Source organism: Schistocerca serialis, chromosome 1 (genome assembly GCF_023864345.2).
Source record: "Schistocerca serialis cubense isolate TAMUIC-IGC-003099 chromosome 1, iqSchSeri2.2, whole genome shotgun sequence".
Taxonomy (NCBI): Eukaryota; Metazoa; Arthropoda; class Insecta; order Orthoptera; family Acrididae; genus Schistocerca; species Schistocerca serialis.
Genome location: NC_064638.1, coordinates 490233183 through 490253297, shown reverse-complemented (window position 1 = coordinate 490253297; position 20115 = coordinate 490233183). Strand labels below are relative to the sequence as shown.

The following is a 20115-nucleotide window of genomic DNA, read 5'->3' as shown; positions in this document are numbered from 1 at the left end:
AAAAAAAGTTTCTTTTTATTTAATAGCCTGAAAATGTTGTTTTCAAACAGTGTTAAATCAAATAAGTGCATCTTTGACAACTAATCAGAAAAATCTAAACGTTTTTGTAAACTTTGCATTGACATATAGTATCAACTTTGTAAAATAATGTTACCACAAATAAGAAGAAAAAGCTGCTTCATATAATTCCAGTTCATATCCTGCAGAACAACAGGTGATTTATATATGTTTATCAGTAATGTGTTTACTTACATAGAAGCCATAAATTTTTAAAAAAAAGTAGAAACTGGTACAAAAGAAGAAATGGAATGTTCATTCACATACACTACTTGAAACCATGTGACCATCCACAAAAAATACAAGAATGTTTTCACATCCATTTTATTTGACGACAGCATGACAAGAAAGAAAATTTGTAGTATGTTTTTAAGAAATATGGTAGTGGGTGACAAAGAAAAAGTAACAGTCTTACTTAATGGTCTCTCTTTTGTCTTCAGATTCTACAGAGGTCTCATAATCATCAATTGGACATCACTATACGAAAGCACAAATTTTCTCCCTTTTTACAGTAAACTGATTTCTCTGTCTCCTTAGCACAAATAGATTTGCTGTACAAGAAAGAAGATGAAAGAAAGAAGGATGAATATAGTTTAATACCTCATTGGTTCTTAGAACATTAGAGATGGGGCAACAGCTCTACTGGATAAGTATATTCAAGAAAGTTGGCCATACCTATCTATGTTGAGGGAATCGTCCTAGCCTTTATTTTAAGTATTTATGAGAACTGCTGAAAATCTGAATATGCCTAGGCAGATGTAAATCGGAAGCACACTCCTGCGGGATATAAGTCCAATGTCACCAGTGCACCACTTCTTTCTGTGATAATGAAAAAAAAAAAAAATAAGCATGACATATGGGAAATTAATGTTTATGTGCTCAATGCAGTTAGTCCAGTCTCCCTCATTGGAAAATGTGGGGAAGAAGCATGTAATATAATATGGACAGTGATTTGCATTATGTGTATTTAGTTGTAGATTACAGTTTCCACAATTCATTTTTTTTTGCTTATCATATGAAAACGAAGAATTCTAGCAATTTCTCAGGGGACTTATTTCCAAACATCTTCAGTCCTACACAAATGGCCCTAACCGACTTTTTACTATGCAGGAATGTAAAATCTTTTACTTGATATTTTCTGACATTTATATTCACATATAATGTATGCACTATTAATGAAATTCTTTCATAACTACACAATTTAATCTCACATTGCATCTGATGCAAACAGAATTACAGTATCTCTGATAAAACTGTAAAAGATATTCATCATATGTAATGACTGTCTGTGATCAGGACCTGATATAGACAATAGCAAAATGAAACCAAAAATATTGAACCCTGTCTTAATAGGTCCATTCACAAAGGAAAATCAAGGAATATTTTCATCTTTTAATAGTTGTTCCACTGCAAAAATGAACAGCATAGTGATAATTCCTCGGGAATGCTGAAAAGCAAGTGAAACTGCTAAAAATAAATTGGGTCCCAATATCCAACAGAGATTTTGTAAGTTTCTATACGTAATTTGGTACTGAATTAACTCCCTCTTAGCCATAACCCACCATAGATTTCTTGAGCAGGAAACTATTCCCTCTGATAGAAACAAGGCACAAGTGACATACATATACAAAATTACGCCTAGGTCAGAATAACAAAGTGACTGACAGCTAGTTATTTACAGGACAACTACCACATCAACAACCAGTCAGACCTGGTCACACTTTCTGTCCTGCCCACAACTGTCATTTTACTCTTTTACCTCAGCTGCCAGTTACCCATCAACTTCAGATGACAGTCAAGGACTGTAAACATAATCATTGTGATTGTTCTTATATGCTCGCAGTAGCATGTTTCTTTTGCAGAATGTATGAATCTAACTGTGAAATTGCATAGAAAAGTGGTAACAGTATTATAAAGCTGCCAAGAAAATTGAGTGTTCATGTTGGCAGGGAATGTACAGTGTGTTAACTGTAAGTTGGCCAGTCAGCTCCCTAGTTCTTAATCAAAGGAGGTCAGTAGAAACTGGAAAGTTACAGCAGGCACAGATTTGGTTATGGATGGAGCCAACATTATATAGCTAACAAGTAACGTGTGATGCAGCCATTATTTTCAGCTGTGTTACTGTTTTGTACTTCAATCTATTTTATACTGTTCTCTTTCCTTATGATAAGTGTACAAAATGGTTGCAATTAGGGTCTTTATTAAACATGTCAACACAGTTTCAACTATGAAAAAAATTTACATGATTTATACCTTTGTTCATGACTTCTACTTTTGCAGAAGCATGCACAAGCACAGGTTAAGGTGCCTCTGCTGCAGGAGGTGAGCAAGCCTTTTCCCTCCCACACTGTTCCTCACCCTGTGGTAGTCTATGTGGAGGCTGGACTTGCTTTCTGCACTAGCTGACAATCAGCCAATTTACACTTGAAATACTTTAAGAATATACCCAATACAGAACTCACAGCTGCTACTACCAGAGTCATACTGTGCTTGCCTGTAACAGTGAACTGATAACAATGCCCCAAGCTCAACTGTCAGTCTCTTTTGTATTCTGATCCAGGTGTATTAACAGAATTGATCAACATAACCACCATCATTTATTCTGAGCTCCATGTGAAACAGAATAGTAAGACACCTATTTTTGGTGTGAAAGTCACTATTCAAGGGTTTATGAATGACCACAAGATGCTTTAAATATTCAGGATACAAAGGAATTAAAGACATTAGCTACAATGGGCACTGATTTGTATTAATGGGCAAGCTGAAAATTTATGCTGGACCAGAACTCAAACCTGCATGTCCTGCCTATTAGGCAGATGCACTGACCACTATGTCATCTGGATATAGTGGTTACCACAGCCACATGAACAACCATAGCACGCCTCCCGTCAGACCCAAATTCTCAGCTTATACCACACTCTACTAATGTAGTGCCCCTGCTCATTAGTGTCATTATACATGATGTCTTGCTGATTCCCATAAGAGTTCAAATTTGACGTGCATCTGCACTGAAGGGGTCATTGGCCATCATCACTTTAATTATATATGTGGTTTCTGTCTTTTCAGTCATGAGTACGGGCACTACACCAGTAGCATGTGGTAAAAGTTGAGAATTTGTGTCTGATGGAAATTGGAAATTTGTGGTAAGGACTATGGGACCAAACTATGGAGGTCATTGGTCCCTAGGCTTATGCACTACTTAATCTAACTTAAACTAACTTATGCTAAGGACAACACACACACCCAAGCCCGAGAGAGGACTCGAACTTCCGACAGGGGGGAGCTGAGCAAACCGTGACAAGACGCCTCAGACTGCACTGCTACCCTGTGGGCTGTGTCTGATGGGAGGCATGCTAGGGCAGTCCATGTGGCTTTGGTGACCACTGTGTCTGGATGGTATAGTAGTCAGCACATATGCCTAGTAAGCAGAAAATCTAGGTTCAAATCCTAGTCCGACAAAATTTTCAACTTGCCACACTGATATAAATCAATGCCCACTGGCAGCTATTGTCTATAACTCCTTTGTGTCTTGATTCACTGTGACTGCAGGATCAAAATGGTGTCTGTTCTTTCAAACATATCTGAAAACATATATAGCTTTAAATATTCACAGATGTAGAGTTTTGTACTTCACAAAACAGAAAAATGTAATAGCCAATGACCATAAGATCAATGATTCACATTTAAAATCAATCAATTCATGTAAATTCTTGGATGTAACAATTTCTAGGGATATGAAATGGAATGATCGCATAGGTTAAATCATAAGTAAAGCAGGCGGTAGACAGGGAAAATGCTATAAGTCTACAAAGGAGATCGCTTACAACCTTATAATATAGTCCAAGTGTTTGGGACCCACACCACGTAAGACTAACAGGGGGCATCAAGAATGGTCAATAGTTTGTTTGACTCATGTGAGAGAGTCACTGAGGTGTAAGAAAAGCTGAATTGACAGATACTTGTTGGTAGACACCAACTATGCCTCAAAACCATGCTTACACAGTTTGAGGAAATAGTATTAAGTGATGAATCTAGGGATATACTACAACCCTTATGTATTGCTCCCACAGGTACCATGAAGACAAGATTAGACTAATTACAGTGAGCACGGAGGCACTCAAACAAACGTTCTTACCAGCTCCATGCATGAATCGAACAGGGACAAACTTTATTATATAGTAAAATGGGAAATACTCTCCACCATGGACTTCATAGTTACAGAGGGTTTCAATAGTAATGATATAGACATACATGGCACTATTGAGATGCAACATTACTATCATTTTTAAATTTGTGATCAGTTATTTTTGAAACAGTGGCAGACCTGAAATTGGCTAAGTAATTTGTTTACAGTGTTTGAAGACACAGTGTTGTGAAAAAATGGAAATTTCACATGAAGTTTAGTGTTGAATGTTTTTTTAACAATTTAATTTAGGCCTGACTTAGCAATAATGCCTACAATTACTTTAAGCAACTTTTGGTAATCAGTTTCCTCAGAAAAGATTGTCTACAGTTGCTTAGCAGGATCTGATTGTGGTCAAGGTTCCCTCAATGATGAATTTCTTGATGGTTGTTCACCGAAATCAGTTGTTATTCATAAAAACTTCAATGTTGGCCTATTGATTTGCACTATATTACCTTGACAAGGGACAGCAAGAGTTGAGGGCCAGGAAAGGGAATCAGTGGTTGAGAAGGGAGTGAGACAGGCTTGTAGCATATCCCGATGTTATTCAATCTGTATGTTGAGCAAGCAGTAAAGGAAACAAAAGAAAAATTTGGAGTAGGATTAAAATCCATGGAAAAGAAATAAAAACTTTGAGGTTTGTCGATGACATTGGAATTCATCTGATGTGTTTCATAATGGCTGTGGTTGCCGCAGTGCATCATCATCAGAATAACACATGCACTGCAATATCACATTGTAATCCTGTTAGAGACAGCAAAGGACCTGGAAGAGCAGCTGAATGGAATCAACAGTGTCTTGAAAGGAGGATACAAGATGAACCTCAATGAAAGCGAAATGAGGATAATAGAATGTAAACAAATTAAATCAGGTGATGCTGAGGGAATTAGATTAGGAAATGAGACACTTAAAGTAGCAGATGAGTTTTGTTATTTGGGAAGTAAAATAACTGGTGATGGTAAAAATAGAGAGGATATAAAATGTAGACTGGCTCTGGCAAGGAAAGCGTTTCTGAAGAAGAGAATGTTGAGTGTAAATTTAAGTGTCAGGAAGTCCTTTCTGAAAGCATTTGTATGGAGTGTTGCCATGTATGGATGTGAAATGTGGACAATAAATAGTTTAGACAAGAAGAGAATAAAAGCTTTTGAAATGTGATGCTATAGAAGAATGCTGAAGATTAGATGGGCAGGTCATGTAACTAATGAGGAGTTACTGAATAGAATTGGGGAGAAGAGAAATTCATTGCACAACTTGACAAGAAGAAGGTATCGGTTGGTAGAACACATTCTGAGGCATCAAGGCATCACCAATATAGTACTGGAGGGAAGTGTGGACTGTAAAAATCATAGGGAGAGACCAAGAGATGAATACACTAAGAAAATTCAGAAGGATGTAGGTTGTAGTAGTTACTTGAAGATGAGGCTTGCACAGGATAGAGTAGTGTAGACAACTGCTTCAAACCAGTCTCTGGACTGAAGACCACAAAAACAACATACCTTGACAAATCCTGTATCATTGTGAGATGGTCCATGGATGAATAAAGATAAACAAATATGATTGGATTGGCATTTTCACCTTACCATGAAGCCAGAAGCATCCTTGAGTATTTTGAAGACTGCAGTATTACAATTGTACATGAATCTATAGCCATGAAGAAGATTTGTCCCCCTGGATATGCATAGTTTGACTGAAACTCAAAAACAATTTTGTGTCAGTTGATGTAAGGAAATACTCAACACAAATGTGACTGATGAATTGGAAAATCCATATAATCCAGATCAAAGAACTGTTAATGGTGGCTGCTACACAATAACTGGCTTGCCACAAGTCATTCATGAAATCAGGAAAAACAACAGATAATATCAAATCATTCTGTGACAATGCTAGCTGTCACCCAATTATTTGCCAGGGAAAAACATCATATTATTTCCTCATTGTCTGCATTCACCTGATTGATTGTCTACCAACTTATTTTTGTTTCATTAGACAATGATTTTCGTTGCCATGCTGTAAAACGCTTCCAAAACCATGTTTTCGAGATACCAACAGCAAAGTGAAAAACTTTGTTCAGAACTGGTTCAGATGCATACAAATGTGTACAATTTTTAAACATGAGTGACTTGGGAAAGAGTGAAATGATTTGTCATTTTTTCATGAAAACTTTAAAGGTAGCATTTGTAAAAGCTCTCTGTTTGTGAAGGGTATCTACTCTGGTTTGTAACTGGATTTAAAACTTCTAGGCAAACAAAATTGAGCATGTTATACTAGGTGAGGAGTCAGCCACAAATAATTTCAGGTTTGCCCAAGGGAAATGTGATGGTGCAACTGCTATTCATGATGTTTATTAAAATCTTAACAGACAGTTCTAGCTATGGTTTCAGACTTTTCACAAATGAACTGATTATCTGTGAGCAATCATCACCCAGTAAACATTGTAGCACTATCCATTGTGATTTGGGCAACATACAGGGAGTAACAGGTATAAGTTTGGATATTTATACTGGTGACAGAGGACAGTGTTCTGGACAATATTGCATCAGTATTTACTTCATTTGCAGGCTAATAATTATAGATATTAGGAGTAGTACGTTTTTAGTTTCGTTAGTACCTCCAAGTACATGTGGCAAGAGCAAACCATTAATGCTTATTTTCCCCTGGATAGCAGGTCAGGTGTGGAAATGTGGATGAAAAATGGAATGTCTATACTGACATGCATAGTTACAACCATGCAGAAAACATCAGGTTTGTGAAATGTTTGTGCGAAGACTGTTCAGTATCTACATATTAAGGTACCACATACAAAAATATCTGCACTTATACCCATTATATCCTGTGTAAACCTGATACAAAGATTGGCAACCAAACTCTTAATATTGAGGGGAATAAAGTTATGCACTTTATTTTAAGTAAAAATGAAGCAGCTGTGGACTATAGCATTAATGAGACCTGACTTGATTTAGCCAAGCCATACAAATATCTGGGAGTAAAAATATCTGAGAAGAAGAAGTGTAGTGGCCACACACGTCCAGCTGTAAGTAAAGCTGACACAAGATTTTATCAAACAATGTAAAATCCAGTATGGAATAATGACAATATTATGCAAATGATAGTTCACTACTCATCATACAGGGCAGACACTGAGTCACATACAGGTGCAACGAAAAGACTGCTACATTTAAGCTTTCACCCAAAAGGCCTTCTTCTAAAGTAGAAAAAGCATAGACATTCACATGAGCACAACTCATACACACGTGACCACTGTCTGTTGCCACTGGCCAAAAGCTTAAATATATACCAGTCTTTTTGTTGTGCCTGTTTGCAACTCTATGTCTTCTCTACATGTTGTATAACAGAGGGTTTTGATATATTAGTAGGACATTTGAAATTGCAGTCTGTCTAAAAAACAGACTTATTGCCAAGTGTGTGTATAGCTCACATTAAAACACTGCTGGAATGTATATGATCCATATTGGGCCAGAATAACAGAAAACATTTAATACATAACAATAATGTCACTGCAAGTGATCATGCTTGTTTGCCGCACAGGAGATGAATAATCCTATCTTAGCAGCCATAAACTACAAAAGTTGTCAAATATCTTCCAAGAACTTACTCAGAAAGTTCCAAGAACCAGTTTTTGGGATGAAATCTATGAGTATTCTCCAACTATCTATGTGTTGCTCCTATAGAGATCTCCAGTATAATGTGAAGTTAATAGAAGCACACAGTAATATAAGAAACCATTCTTTTAGGCCCCCTACCCAGAATTGCACAGGAAGAAACCTGAATATTTAGTACAATAAGTACAATAAAAAGTATCCCTACACACTCTTTATACCAAATTGTAGAGTAAATATGAAGACAATTGTCATGGAAAAATGGCATTCCTTATTACCTTGACAAGTGGAATAATTCCTTATAGCACACAATTGTGAAATCATCAGACATTGTTATCGACATAAAAGTGATAACGATGCAAAGGTTGGGTCCAACATGAGATCTCAGGCCATTTGACCATGATTAGACTTTCAGCATCACAGGCATGAAGCACATTATTTCTGAGATTTTGTGGACAATGGGTTTATCATAGTTCACTGTGTCAGAGGTTTATCATGACAGCCTCAATTTCTTAAACCACTGCCACCAGTGTCAGCTACTGAAATTGGCAACATGTGTGTTATAAAGGGTTATTCAACATAATCTAGAAAAATGTTTGTATTGAGGAAAGGTATTATATGAATATATTTAGAGAAACAGCAACTCTAGAAGTTATTTGTGTCATAGTCATTCAGAGTCAACAAATGAACCATTAGCTACATGGCATATGGCTAGTCTGTAGTTCAATTCCGTCCACACTCGCCCTAAACTGTCCACATTGACATGAGTCACAGCTGCCTTTACAAAGGCACCTTGCTTCCATAAACTTCTGTACTCACTCATAAATGAATCGTTAAGATATATGGAGGCTTGTTAAATGTGATCCTAAACTTACAATGCACTTCAGTTATAGACTTGCTCTTGCAAAACTCCATCATACGAAATGCCTTCTACATGAAAATGACTTGTTGGGTTGTGACAGGCACAACGAAAAGACTGATACACATTTAGCTTTCGGCCAAAGCCTTCTTCAGAAAGAACACACACACATACACAAATTCACACATGCAAGCGCATCTTACACACACATGACTGCCATCTCCAACAACTCAGACTGGAGATAGCAGTAATGTCTGCATGAAGTGTGCTTGCTCATATGAATGTGTGTGTGTTTTGTTTTCTGAAGAAGGGTTTTTTTTTGCCAAAAGTTAAATGTATAATAGTCTTTTCATTGTGCCTGTCTGCATTTACTTTACAATGAGTAGCAATCTATCCTTTTCCTAATATTGTTGATACTCCAAGTTGGAATTCCTATTGTTTGAACATGACTTCTCTGCAACCAAGTTCCTTGTTGCTACACACACACACACACACACACACACACACACACACACACACACCTGGAGTTGTTGTATCCATACACATAGAGGCTCTTCTGAGGCATCAAATTTACACATTCCACTCTTCATCAATTATTATGCCTGCGAGTCATGGAATAAGTAACAATTAGAATTAAACTGAACTACAGGGCCATCAGTGGCTAGCTGAGAATGTAACAGTAGATCATTACACTAAACTACAGCAGATCACTCACTAACTTGATGCTGGGTAACAGCCAAAAAGGACCATCTATTACAAGAGCACCATCTTCTCATTATGGGTACCAAAGCCATTCTCTTTGCTAACTGCATTTACAAGTGACAGATTTTAGTACAGGCACCGTGACTCACTGGTCGGTGCACCATAGGAAAAAGTTATCTGGAGTCAGAGACCCACAGTATTTACTCACGTGAGTGTGTTAAAAATTAAACAAGTGATGGGTTCACCCCCAACTCTCCTTTGTTCTCATATTGTGTCAGGGCAAATTGAACCTGTGATGACAAAAAAAGAAAACAATGAAGTAATTAGAGATGGGCCATGAAAGCTGGGAAATCAGCAAAGCAGTTTTAAAAAGCATCACCCCAGCAGTTTAGGGAAATCATGGAAAACATAAGTCAGGATTATCAGACTCCTGCTCCTCCCAGATGTGAGCCAGTGACTTATTCAGTGTGTCAGTGCTCCTAGTTGCTCCCAGTATGGTTGCAAAATGCTTTCTCAGTCTCAACAGTTATGTAAGTAAGATGGATGTGCATGGATTGCAACAAGCCACTCTCTGAGAAATGGATTTCTGTTGCGTAGTCATCAGTCATAATGGCTCTCAAATACTTCCAGTGTCTTGTGAAGTCCTTGCAGTGATGAGAAGTCATCGTCACAGAAGAAACTGGAAGTGTTATGTATTACTAGAGTAAAGTGTCAGTTTATTCGTTACTGTATGCATGCTTCACACTTTGCCATTAACATTGAGCTCAAAGAATATTCTAAAGTTGGCAAAATAAAATTATATCTGTATTCAGATTCTGTTTGGTATGAGCATGTTGAACAATGGGAGTTTTTAGAATACTGAAACAGTTACATGAAATGACCACATGGGGCAAGATACCTACAGGAAGACTGAGGGATAGATACATTGTGGGAGTACTTTATAATAGAGCATCAAGAAGAAGTGCAGGAGGTATAAGCCCACCATAATTACTTAAGTGTTGTTGACAGGAAGAATGGGACCCACATTTTGTGGTTGTATCGAGGACTTATGAGTAGGCAGGACTAACAAAATATACGATGAGTGCTTAAATGTAATACAAAGTTCTCATGGGCATATTGATTACTTATGAAACTGTTTCCATACAAGGAAACCAAATTGTTTACCAAGAACACACCTCTAATTGTATTACTGAGTGTGGCCCAGTAATTGCTGAAACAAATTTGACGATAACTTAAGAAATCAACTCCTGGATTGGGAAATGGATGGATGTACAAGAAAGAACTTCAACAACACGCAGACTATATTGTTGTATTGAAAAAGATTGGCAGAGAAAAGCAGTATTTAGCACCAGAAGAAGGGCAGCAGGAGTGAATGGGGATAGGTAAAGGAATCCACTGATAAAAGAGCTTATTGTTAGCCTAAATATCTTATAAAAGGTGTTATGGAATTGGTTGTACTGACTGAAAACTCATGGCATATATGGAGGGTAATTGTAAAGTCCATGAAATATTTCTTAAAATTGGTACAGGTAAATGGCTAAACATAAAATAATAAATAATACGTTACATGAAAGACAAACTCCGAAAATGGTGGTAAATTGGGCAGAAAAAGCATTTTGTGTGCTAAACTTTACCTGTAGCCAATCAGTGGTGAGTGTGCAAAGAGCTTTCCACGGCAAAGACACCACCAGTCTATAACAGCATAGTGAAGTGGTACAAAAAAATTTAGGAGACTGGTTGTCTGTATGATGTATAATGTTTGAAACAGACAGCGACTCATGTGAGAGATGTAATGTTACAAAGTCCCAGAAAATCTACATATCCGGGCTGGGACAGACTGAACATTCCTCAGCCTATAGTATGGAAAATACTATACCTGAATGAAATCATACAAATTGCACTCCTGGAAGCCACAGGCCTTGATGATAAAATTGCACCATCTGCAGTTCTGCATGTGCAGAACCATCTTGAAAATGATGACATCACAAGCAAATTAATCTGGAATGATGAAGCCAATCTTTCTTTCGGGGGGTAGGTCAACTGACACAATACACACCTCTAGGAACAGAGAATTCACATGCAACTGTTGAATATGTCCATGATTCGGAGAAAGTTAACATGCTCTATGTGGTGTCTTCTTCACTGAGAGAACTGTCAGTGGTATCACCTTCCTCGACATGTGCAATTCTAGCTGACCCCAAAACTTGAAACTGATAGCAGGGATTTCATCTTCCAACACGATGGCACCTACCCATATTTCCACAATTGTGTGCAAGGTTACCTGAATGAGAAGTAGCCACGTCATTGAATAGGCAGTGTTGCGGCCACTGTCATGGTGCTACTTGAGTGGCCACCATGGTCACCAGACTTTAAGCCTACTGATTTTTACTTGTGCGCTTACACCAAGAATACCATTTATGTTCCACCTCTGCTACAGAAACTCAAAGACTTGTGACACCAATCACAGTAGCTGTACTTATTGTCTCACATGATACACTGAATTGAGCATGGACAGAATTCGACAACTGATTAGATGTGTGCCATGTGACAAAGGATGGACATGTAGAACATTCATAAATATTGTGAAAAACTTAGAGAGCTTGTCTTTAATGTACTGTATCATTTCTTAAATTGGTCTTGGCCATTTATCTGCAACAATTTTTTGAAATGTCTTGTGGACTTCATAATAACCTCCAATACTGTTGTGAGATTCAAACCAGTGAGCCATGTTACCTGAGTCAGTACACATCTGCAGGCATGGAAAGACTGAAAAATGAAAAACCTAAAACCCTAGTATGGCCAAATGAGGGTTGAGAGATGTGTGGTAGCAAACTTTGTGACTACTGCTGTCAGGGAGGCAGAAACAAGTTAGTCTTTTATGTGTCATAAACAGCTGAGTTCATAGGAGGTGGTGCACTCTTGCAAAATTTGTACAAATCATTCAACATGTATGTTTCACATTTAGAGGTTTATGAATGCCTGGTCTACTATTTAGGTTATGTGGGTTTATCATTCATTCCATGCATTGGTTTTAGAACTCATGAGGTAGTAAATGTTTTTTCAGAGATGCTTGGTTTCTATTTGATATGATAAATCCTACGTTCTATTCCACTTTTTTAAAGCCATCTTTTTACTGGTCCTTCAACATGTCCTTTCTTGGACCCCACACTGATTTTTCTTTGCAATATACCTCAATTTTTCTTTCTATCTTTCTTATTAACATTTTCCTGCCCTTTCATTTCTGTTTTTGTTTCTACTTGTATATATTTTAGCTCCAGTTCTTTTCCCATGGTTGATTCTTCTCTTATATTTGACACTTCATCTATCCTATTTGTGAAGGTGAAGATTTTAATCATGATTGTGATGTGATATTATCACCTCACTGCTCTTGTGCTCTTTAACACAAGGAGCTAAGTGAAATTTCTCCATGTATTTCTTGCAACACCTGTTTGTGTCCCATTTAGTTTTAATTTGCTACTGAAGAAACTAATCAATCCAAAAATGGCTTATAATTAACTGATGTTATGGTGCTACTTGAGTGACAAAAATGCATATGTCTTTTTATAAAATCTGAACACAGTTTATAATTTTATGACTTATTTTATTCTATTACTAACTTTAACAATGAGTTGTACACTATAGGTTAAGATTTTCAAGTCGCAGCAAGACATAGAAATTATGAACATCATTGTTCAATATTTAGTTGCCCCTCACTAAATACAATATTTTATGTCTTATGTTATACAGCAGATTGGTTCGTTCCCATTTTTGTCGAACTATTTGAGCTCCAGGACAAATACACAAGATTTCCAATTTTTTATTCATATTTAATGTAATTTACCTTTGTGTGCCTTCAGTGTCATCACAGTATTACAGTCCAACAGGATGTTAAACAGAAGTTGAAAATAATGTGTACCTCTAGTTGCAGAGCAGTCTCAGCTGCAAGAGCTGAGAAAATTAGTTGTAAAGCTATTTAAATATAAGTGAATACAACAGTGATGCCAGAACACAGGTAAAAATTTATGTGATGAAAAAATCTGTAGGCAGCTAATGGAGGAAAGTAGAAAACAACTGTAGATAGTTGAGTAGAGGATTCTACTGGTATATGGTTTGTAGTTATGGATCACAGATACCAACAAGTTTCTTCTACATCCACCATTATATAAGTATTGATGTTCTTTATGTAGGTGGTGTATGTGGCATGTTTTAGCTGGACTTTTACTCCTCCATACACATTTACCAGTAGCACTGCATAGTTCAAAATTGTCAGTCTTGCAAAATCATTTATGATATAAAGTAAGGAATATAGTATTGGATTGTAGTAACATTCTAAAGTAGATATTAAAAACTTCTGCTACAAAAAATAATAATGATTGCAAAACCATTCCCTTTGGATATCAAATACACTTTTTAAACAAATTTATGAGTATCTTCACATGCAGTACAAAGGCAAAACCTCATTCATCCCAGCCAAAAAATAGCATCGAAAGTAAAAGTGATCTCTAATGGTACAAAAATATGTGCAATGTTCATTAGTATTTGTTAATTTCCAAGACACATTTGGAGGTGCTTTGCATTCATCCTCCACTTTCTTTAATCTATTTTTTATTCTCCATCACTCTATTTCTCCTCCCACCTCCTTCCTCTCACCAATCTTTATTTTATTCATAGCAGATGACAACAAGCATACCAATTTCCTTCCACAAAACTGATTAAATTTCTCAGAGCACACAACAATTTTTCAAGGATATACTATGATTTACACTTCTAATTGTGGAATCAGTCCTGCATAGAAAAAAATGACTGGAGAATAGCAAAGGTATGGCAGGAAATTGAGACAGAAAAAAGAAATATCATCTGTTGATGATCATCCAAAATTCATATCTACTAGTTTTTTATTCAGTAGTTTAAACCAGTTATTCATGAGTGAATTAGATGGAATGGATGTGGAACTGTATATGGAGCCCACAGTGTAACATTGATTTTAAGTAAATAAATGTCTTGTGACTAGGGCCTCCCATCAGGTAGACCGTTCGTCGGGGTGCAAGTCTTTCGATTTTTTTTTTTTTTTTTTTTTTCCTGCTCGGTGCGGACGTCGTTGATCCATTAAACCAGTTTTTTTTATTACAGAGAGCAGCTAACCCTCTGACCAAACACACTGAGTTACCGTGCCGGCTGTCCACTCAGCTACCAGGGACGCACACTGATTTTAAGTGAATGATATGCTAAATTGAATGTATTTTAGAATAAAGCACCGAAAAAAGTTTCACCTGTGCAATCATCTTTCAAAAGCAGCAGTTTAGTGCCATTTGCAATCATTAGACAATGTTTCGTAAGCATGCACGAACTGAAACCATTGAAATGGAAAATAGGAGAAAATTAAATACCAGTCTCTGTGTAGCATAATCCAGTAAGGATTTAAAGGAACAAAAGTGACTTCTACAATGCAAAGCAAATGAGTTAATTATAAGATAAGTGGTATACAGAATAACTGAAATCAATGCACATGCAATGTACAAAACTTTCAAACTGAGACATAAAGTGTGTGTGCCAGGATCACATTGAAATGCTGAAGATCAAGCCCAGTGAATGCTGAAGCTTCCTGGGTTGTCAGAAATGATTCTGAGTGAGAGAAAGGCCTCAAGATTTAACACTAGTTGAGGATAAATTCAGATGGCCAATTAATGTAATAAGATCCGATGGTGAATCAATATGCTGTGCTTAATATTTCTAAACAAAAGGTTGAACAAGTTACACAAAATATAAATTACACACAATAAAGCAACATCTTAACTCTTTTTCAATGTATGCGACAAATCTAACAACACATTACTTCCACTACTGTGGCAGTTTTCTTCTGAAACGTCAGACTTATTCATCTCAATCATGTAATGGTATGACCATGATTCTTAACCAGTTGTGATTCCTTCTAAGAAACTGTGTACTTCTGCAGCTTAAAGCATTTACTAATCTTGTATGTTATCCTTTCGCTAGTCTTTCAGTTTCCTTGGCACCCAACACATGCAATGACTTCATGAAATTTTAGTCATCAGTGGCAATAATGTACACTATGATGTAACATTAATGCATCACTCTTATAACGTTTATAGACAGCTCAACTACTTGTTCTGAGCTGCCCACTCAGTGGGTATGACAAACTTGCTTTCTGTCTAAAAAATCAACTAGACATCTTTGCTATTTACTTCTGGGTGGTAGTAATATTTACAGACTCTTCGTTCACTAGTTCATTCATTCACCATGAGCTAAATCTGATTGAAAAGACAATAGCTGTAGCATAAACTTGAAACTATATATTTGTAACATCTAAATGTGGGCGCTTTTCAGTAATATGTACATTATTTAGAGAACTCCTCTAATCTCAAGACACTGTGCTCCACAGCTGTGTCCTTTTTCACAATGTACAACATCCTTTCTTAGACCATAAGAATAAAGTGACATCTATGACAAACACTAAAATTTCATTACCAGCAATGGACAAATCGACAGTCTTCCTTATGTGGTTATGTAGTGTTTCTCTTGAATTCCTTCAGTCACTTTCCTACACCAAATTTTCTTTATATTGTTCCAACCTAATTGTAGTTTACTTTATCACACAAAAGTAGTGGGTAATTGGTTGCACACATTGTAAGACAACTGTTGTTGATAAATTGGTTCTAATTCACATTCTTATTTGCAGATGGTAAATGAAACATTAATGGATGAGGGTTTGCGAGTTGTCAAGGAGATGGTTGCTAATCAAAATAAGGAAAGTGTAAATACACAGTCAACCAATTTTGAAGATCCTTATCAGGAAAGCAAAGTGCAAGTATGTTTTCAGTGAAAAATGATAGATTTGTTTAATAAAAGTAGTTAGTGGAGTTACTTTATAATTATGAAGTTATAAGTTAATATGAGAGGACAGTTACTTGTATATGTGTCCACCACCCTTCATCTTGCAGATGCTGTATTTTCTTTAAATGTTTGACTTCTTATTTCTCCTCTGTTCAACTGATTATCACTGTCAAATCATCTTATATTTTACTTAAATTAATGCCATTATATGACAAATACTGAACAAACATGGTACATTAAGATATTAATTAATTATTTTTAGGGTGTATATAAATTCTATTTTATTTACAGGTGATAGCATCCAGTGGAGGAAATATAATAGCAGTTGCGAACCCTGCACTTTCCATGTCTCCAGCCATTGCTGCTGATGCCGCTGAGGGGGCATTACTTCGTGGACCACTCATCCCTTTGTTAACACAAGAACATCAATCTGCAATATCAACTGTAACACCGGAAAAAATCACATGATGTGTGTGCCCTGTGTCATTTTCTATAGATCTCAAAGTCTTATAGTGAATGTTTAATGTCACTATTGTACTTCAGTAATATTGTATAAAAGAGGACTTGTTATTGAAAAATATCTTCTATGTGCTATAAAAACATTTTGAAGTGTTTTAATGAAAATGGTGCTTTCATTACTAAATATGGTGGCTTCATCTGTTCCTGGAATCTTTGCTTGATGAAAATTTATGAAGATGTATGTTAAAATAGTCAATCCCAACAACAAATACACTGACTTTGATCATAAGATTAATTCACGAACTGCTCAAATGCTTTCTTCTTGTACTGTTTGCTGATAAAACAGAATAATATGGTTCCTGTTTACCATGTGTTCATAAAACAAAGAAGACTATACTGGCCCTGTCTGAAGAATATTCATGTTGAAATTGACTGTTCTCAAAAGATTCACACGTTTTTGTACTAGTAATAGTTTAGTAGTATTGTGTTCAATCATTTGATATAAGTGCAGTTTTTACTTTTGTCCATATATTCATTTTGTTAGTAACTGTGTCGGTTATGTGAACAATTGTAAGAACCATCAGTGCATTGTTCACTGGCCAGAAAAACCAGTTTTCTGTGCTGGCAGTTATAAACACAACCACTGCAAACATACAATCCAAAACTAATTCATATTTATTCTTTTTTATAATGAACGCAAACAGGACATGAAGCTGTATATCAGTACCAAATTTAGTACCTTGTTCAAGATAGAAATGGACATTTCCAGATGTGAGATACATTACAGATATTAAATAATTTGAACAGAAGGTTTACTTGACTTAAAAATACCATTGTTGGGATAGTTATGATAACTGATGTACATGTCTCTGTGTGATATAAAACCGAAACCAATTTGAAAGGTATGACTTGTTCTTATGATGTGCCAGTAAAATCGTACATCAATTGCTCACATGCCTACAATCTAGCCAACTGCGGTCTCACAGAATAGTTAGCAACCAAACTGTCAATGCTAGTAATAGACATGTTTATTTCTTGCATCAGGTAAAATAAAAAAAGTGCCCATACTACATACAGTTTCTTTGACACACTGGCAAGAAATTCAGTTTGCCATCAGGTGTCAGCATATTCGTTTGTGATAGTCTAACATCACTTGAAAGGATTAAAGGTATTATTTGCTACCAGCTTTTTTTCTGTTTTGTACAGCATGCTTACTTTTGTCAACATAGCATTACATTCCCTATGTTTTCTTTACTTTGATGTGCTTTATTTGTGGACAGGTGGATGTACAGAAAACTTTATGAGGAATTCGAATGAATTTTTTTTATTTATGTACTCTCATTATAGATCTAGAAACACTTATTGATATCAATGTTTTAAGCTCTTAAGAGCTTTCAAGAAAGTTTCGGTCTGTGACTTTCAGGCTACAAGGTGTAATGATTATTATGGAAAATTTATTAGTTGAGCTTCTGAATTGGTAAAATTATAATCAGAACGTTAATATGTGGTATCACTTGCAATATGATAATCCGGGGAAAAGGCAAGCTAAATGTAGCAAGCAAGGAATGATCACAGACACCAAAAGATAACAGGCTAAATTATATGGATAAAAGGAAAACAAATAAGTAATATTTATCAATTAAAAAAATAAAATGACTGACCATCGGTGAATAATAAGCAACTTATGTTTTAATATTTCTTTCAGTCATGGAGAATTTGTACAAAAAGTTGTCTTCATTTCTGAAATGAGATACCAATGACAGTTCTGTTCTTATTTCATGCCACTCAACAGTAAAAGAAAATTGTTATGTTGCATTTAACAGAAAGTATCTGGAAATATACTGAATGAAATAAAAACAAATTGTTGTGAAGTGGTCAATAAATGATGATATTTTTGATGTAACAATAAAAGATGTTAACATATATAAAAAATGAGATCACAGAAAAAGAGAAAAAAAAACATGCTTTTAGATGCTCCATATTAAAATGAAAATTAAATATATCATGCCAGTATCCCAAAAAAATACCATTCCTTGGCCTTCCTCCACATTACTCTTTGAGTGCTACCTAGTGTTCTTTGAAACAATCATTATTGTGCAGAATGTGTTCACTGGAGTTATTAATAGTTTCCAGACTCCTATGTTCGAATCCTCCATATTGGAGCACTGATCACTTTTGTCACAAGACTGTTATATGTTTAAGTTGAAACAGAATGACAACAGAATAAAATAATCTTTCAATTACAATACTATCTTTGTGAGAGCATGGTTTTATGCACTGAAGAATTTCCTTTTGTGCCCTAACAGAAGATGTAGTAAGAAATACTGGTTTCATACTTCTGTGTCTGTTGCCTCATGGACTTTTGTCTTAAATAATCAGCAATATATTTACCAAACTAAAACCAGGTTACAACATAAAAGAAGATTTCACTCCTGATAATATCAAAGTCTTTAAAAAAATGGAAGTATCAGCAAAAGGTTCCAGTCTAAAAATAAAGCATTAAAAGTGCAATTTATTTAGATTACTTAAAGGTACATGTGTTTGGAGTCCGTTATATTAAAACTGTAAATTTATAGAAGCGTACTGCTGTTTCAAATCTTTTAGACATGGTTTCGACATTGGAGACTGATCAACACCAGTCTGATGGAAAATATTTTCTGTAAGACAGAGAATTTGTTTGAAATATCATATGTACTTAATTACATTGGCAACAGAAAAATATGTTTTGCTTCATTCATATTTTATGTTGGAAGTGTCAATATTTAAATTCAGTATTAATATATTTTCATCCCAATAGTTTGTTAGCTTCTCTTAGATATTAAAAAGAATACAAAATAAAGGAAAGTGAAAGTTAACAATGCTTTTTTGTAGTTTCAGGTGGGAATAATATCAAAATGTTCTTACATTTTAGATGAAATGATAACAATTGTAAATTCTGTCAAGTGTTCAGAAAAATATTGTGAGGGCTTCTAGTGGAATCATCATTCTAATGGAATGAATTTATATTTGTACAATATGTACATAACAAATGAAGCAAAAATCAAATATTATTTGTCAAAGCTGTGATAACTGGTAGCATAAAAATTATTATTAACTTCTGTGTATTATTGAGATACTTTGCTGTATTTTGGTTTTGCACATATGTAAATAAAACTTGTGAAATATAAACTGTCAATGATTTTTTTGTGTTTATTTGTCTATTGCATATACAATAAGTGAGAAGTATGAGTAAATGAAGGGTAGAACATAAAAAATCAACACAAAATTTGGAAACTGTTGTGCCACTTACTTTGCTTACATCCTCCACATGGAATTAACACAATTTCACAAAAGGCACACTGATTAAAACACTGGAATTGCTTTCAGAAGAACAGCTCGGCCATCCA

At 35.6% G+C, this 20115-nt stretch overlaps 1 protein-coding gene across 1 annotated transcript in view; it reads left to right on the top strand.

Moving 5' to 3' along the window:
* LOC126484545 (NGFI-A-binding protein homolog) overlaps positions 1-19897 on the top strand; it is a 427936-nt gene extending 408039 nt beyond the window's left edge. Inside the window, exons 12-13 of the mRNA XM_050108131.1 lie at positions 16116-16244; positions 16562-19897. Coding sequence (XP_049964088.1) covers positions 16116-16244; positions 16562-16738 — 306 coding nt within the window. The 3' untranslated portion in view covers positions 16739-19897. The remainder of the gene's footprint in view (positions 1-16115; positions 16245-16561) is intronic.
* The last annotated feature ends 218 nt before the right edge of the window (positions 19898-20115 follow it).